The sequence below is a fragment of the Etheostoma spectabile genome, chromosome 5, assembly GCF_008692095.1.
Source record: "Etheostoma spectabile isolate EspeVRDwgs_2016 chromosome 5, UIUC_Espe_1.0, whole genome shotgun sequence".
NCBI lineage: Eukaryota > Metazoa > Chordata > Actinopteri > Perciformes > Percidae > Etheostoma > Etheostoma spectabile.
In genome coordinates, this window is record NC_045737.1 from 37,715,383 (window position 1) to 37,719,003 (window position 3,621).

A 3,621-nucleotide genomic window follows, 5' to 3' on the forward strand; every position below is an offset into this window, starting at 1 on the left:
AAAAAAAAACAACTATTATAATTTCCTTTACACCTTTAAATCACCCCTTTACATGACCTTTGCTTAACAATCTGGCTGATTAACAGCATCACAGTTGTTTGTGTAGTTTACAGGGAGGATGGGGGAGGGGGTACAACTCCTCCAATATATTATAATTTCCTTTACACCTTAACATAAATAAAGACATTTCCTCTAAAGTGGAGATCTCAACCCCTTTACACGACCTTTGCTTTACAGGCTGATCTGGCTGATTTACAGCGTCACAGTTGTTAAGGTTAAAGTTCAGAAACTCCACAAACTTGTGAATATGATTTTGGAAAGTTTATGGAGTGTGTCCCTCAGCAGCACTTGGTTGTGTTTATTCCTGGGAAAAAATACAAAAAATACACTGGATGGGTGAAATGTGACCCAAGGCGACCTTCAGGAGGAACAACAACTGTTGCCACTCTAAGAATTTACATGTCAACACTTCCAGTAGCATCACACCCACAAAGAGACAGGAATGTCCAGAAAGACGCCTTTTAAAACCAGGAAATGACTCCTTAATTCTTCTTTAAGTATGTTAAATACAAAACTATAAACTAAAGTAAACTATTTAAAACGCACCTTTCACAGACAGATACAGAAGGGTCCCAAAGTGCTTTACAGTAAAAACAAATAAAAACAGCAGCACATGAAACACTGAGCCATGTTGCTGGTTAAGAGCTGGTCTAAAAAGATGTGTCTTCAGGTGTTTTTTTTAACAATTACCACAGAATCCAAAGCTCTCAAAGCTAAAGGGAGAGAGATCCAGAGTCTTGGAGCCACCACAGAAAAAGCTCCATCACCTCTGGTTTTAAAACCGGTTCTGGGGACAGTTAGAAGGTCTGAAGACCTCAGAGAGACCAGGAGTGTGGGGGGGGGGGCGTGTAATAGATCTTGGATGTAAGCGGGAGCTCGACCATGCAAGGCTCTATAAGTGGTGATTCAAATTTTTAAAATGCACTCTAAAACCTACTGGAAGCCAGTGAAGAGCCTTAAGCACGGGAGTAATGTGGATCTCCTGCTGGTCCCAGACTAACGTCCTGCTGCTGCCTTCTGTACAACTTGCAATTTGTCCACGGATGACTGGGAGGAGACCTCGGGGAAGACCCAGGACTAGGTGGAGAGATTATATCTCCAACCTGGCCTGGGAACGCCTCGGGATTCCCAGTCGGAGCTAGTTGATGTGGCTCGGGAAAGGGAAGTTTGGGGTCCCCTACTGGAGCTGCTGCCCCCGCGACCCGATACCGGATAAGCGGATGAAGATGGATGGATGGATGGATGATTTGTTTGAACAAGTGTACAGTACATTGCAATAATCCAAACGTGAAGAAATACTGACGTGACGAAAGCGCTAGGATTTCCATATCCCAACTTAAAAATGCCCTATGACGTGCAACAACATACTTTCCATTATAATTTGGATATATTTTGAATATCTGTGTTTTAGATCTTCTCATAGGCTAAATTAACCCTCATGTTGTCCTCGAGTCAAATTTGTTTTGTTTTTTAAATCACAAAAAATGGGCCTTCGAAACAAGGGCCTTGAAAACGTCAACATTACAAATATCAAATAACTTTGGGGGAAAAAAAACACAATATTGAAAAATTTACAAAAATGTTGGAAAAAGCAATAATAATGTTGAAAAAAAAAAAGGCATTTCCACCATAAATTGGTGCATATAAGTGTATCTGAATACAGGAAATTAAGTCATTGATGCTCAGAACTTCCCTGGGGGAGGACACCCAGATACCCCACTATGATATGCCCCCCCCCCCCAAAAGAACTGGCCAATACATTTAAACACACTACAGTGTACCCACTACAATACATTACACTACACCACTGGGTTTTAAGCATCAAACACTCCATTTCTGGAACAACTTTGTGCCTTTTCTGCATCAATTTATTGTGCAAATGTCTTTAAGTAAATGGAATTTTTTATTATTAATTACTCTGCTGTATGGTTTACTTCTTTTAGGTTTATTTGCACAATTTAAAATATATTGAATGACAAAGATAACATAATACAGTGCAGAGAGAGGGTAAAAAAACAACAACCAGTGGGCTGATTTGAAGCCTCTATCTTAATAAATTTAAAATTTCATTACATCATATAGAAAAAACACACACACACACACACACACACACACACACACATATACATATATATATATATATATTGGCCTATATATGTATATATATACACATACATAGCCTACATACATACATAAAAAACAGAAAACGATGAGACAACATAACATTGATACTGAAATATGGGAATAAAAGGTATTGAATTAAAAATAGATGTGTGTGTGTGTGTGTGTGTGTGTGTGTGTGTGTGTGTGTGTGTGTGTGTGTGTGTGTATGCATAGGATATTGGTTAATTTATCTGTACTATTAACTAACTTGTTCAAAACATCACACGTGTTTTGGGAGTTTTTTTTTATGAATCATGTAACAAATCGGTTATTAAATGAGACTTTGTTAAAAAGACATGACATTTTAAATTACTTACTTTGTTTTTTAATGTGAATATTTTCTAGTTTCTTCACTCCTCTGTGACAGTAAACCTAAATATCTGAATACAATATGAGAGCCTACCAATCATTAACCACTTAAACACGTTGTTGATTAACTATTTTGATCGTTTCCAGGATTTTTTCTGCATTGAGTACTTTTATACTTTTATCCTTTAAAAGTGTACTTGTATTTTTGTTTTTTTACATTTTCCTGATGCTACATAGACCTACATACTTTAACTTAAGTAACATTTTAATTGAGGAACTTTACTATAACAGTATTTTTTCAATGCGTACCACATTTTTTACTTAATTAAAGGATCTGAATTCTATAATGTGAGGCTTTTTCTTAACTTTAATATTTTAACTTGAATAACATTTTCAATGCAGGGATTTAACGTTAACAGGTTGGTTTTTACAGTGTGGTATTAGTGCTTTTATTTTGTATTATGTAGTATTATTTAGTACTTCTTCCACTTACCCAGGGCAGCAGCAGCCCGGCTGAGCAGGAGGAGCAGGACCGGGGACGGCAGCATGTTTCCGGGGCAGGTCTTTCAAAGTGTCCGCCTAACAGCACCTGAACTCCGGCTTCCTCCTCAACACTGACCCGCGACGATAAAATTAATAAAAACCGAACCGCTTCATTAGAAACACGTGAGAAAACGCGACCATCTGACGCAACAACGCGAAGTTTCTGTCAGATAAGTTCCTGTTTCTCTCCCACAGAAATCTGACGCACCCACTCACACGGGCGCCGTATGCGCGCGGATGATTCACCTGCTCAACCGGGAGACACACCTGGGAAACGTCCCCGGAAACCGGAAGACAGCGTAGGTTTCTTACGCAGAAATCTCCCTTTTCTGCTAAAAATAAAGATTTTTAGAGTAACAGCACAAAAGAAGGGAGGAAATGAAAGAAATAACTGAATGTGATACGGTGGCTTGAAAAAGTTTACACACCCACAATAAAGTTGATAAAGAGAAAAAAAAACATCTTTTGAAAATTGATCTACTATATACTGTATACTTATGCCCCCTGTATTTTAACATAGGGGGGTGTATACTTATGCCCCTGTAT

The 3,621-nt window shown here is 38.3% G+C and overlaps 1 protein-coding gene and 1 long non-coding RNA gene across 2 annotated transcripts in view; one reads left to right on the plus strand and one right to left on the minus strand.

The window, feature by feature from the left end:
- ifngr1 (interferon gamma receptor 1) overlaps positions 1-3,300 on the minus strand; it is a 12,845-nt gene extending 9,545 nt beyond the window's left edge. The window contains exon 1 of the mRNA XM_032516379.1: positions 3,026-3,300. Within this exon, the coding sequence (XP_032372270.1) occupies positions 3,026-3,080 (55 nt within the window). The 5' untranslated portion in view covers positions 3,081-3,300. The remainder of the gene's footprint in view (positions 1-3,025) is intronic.
- LOC116689765 (uncharacterized) overlaps positions 1-3,621 on the plus strand; it is a 23,036-nt gene that overhangs the window by 11,824 nt on the left and 7,591 nt on the right. The window lies entirely within an intron of this gene.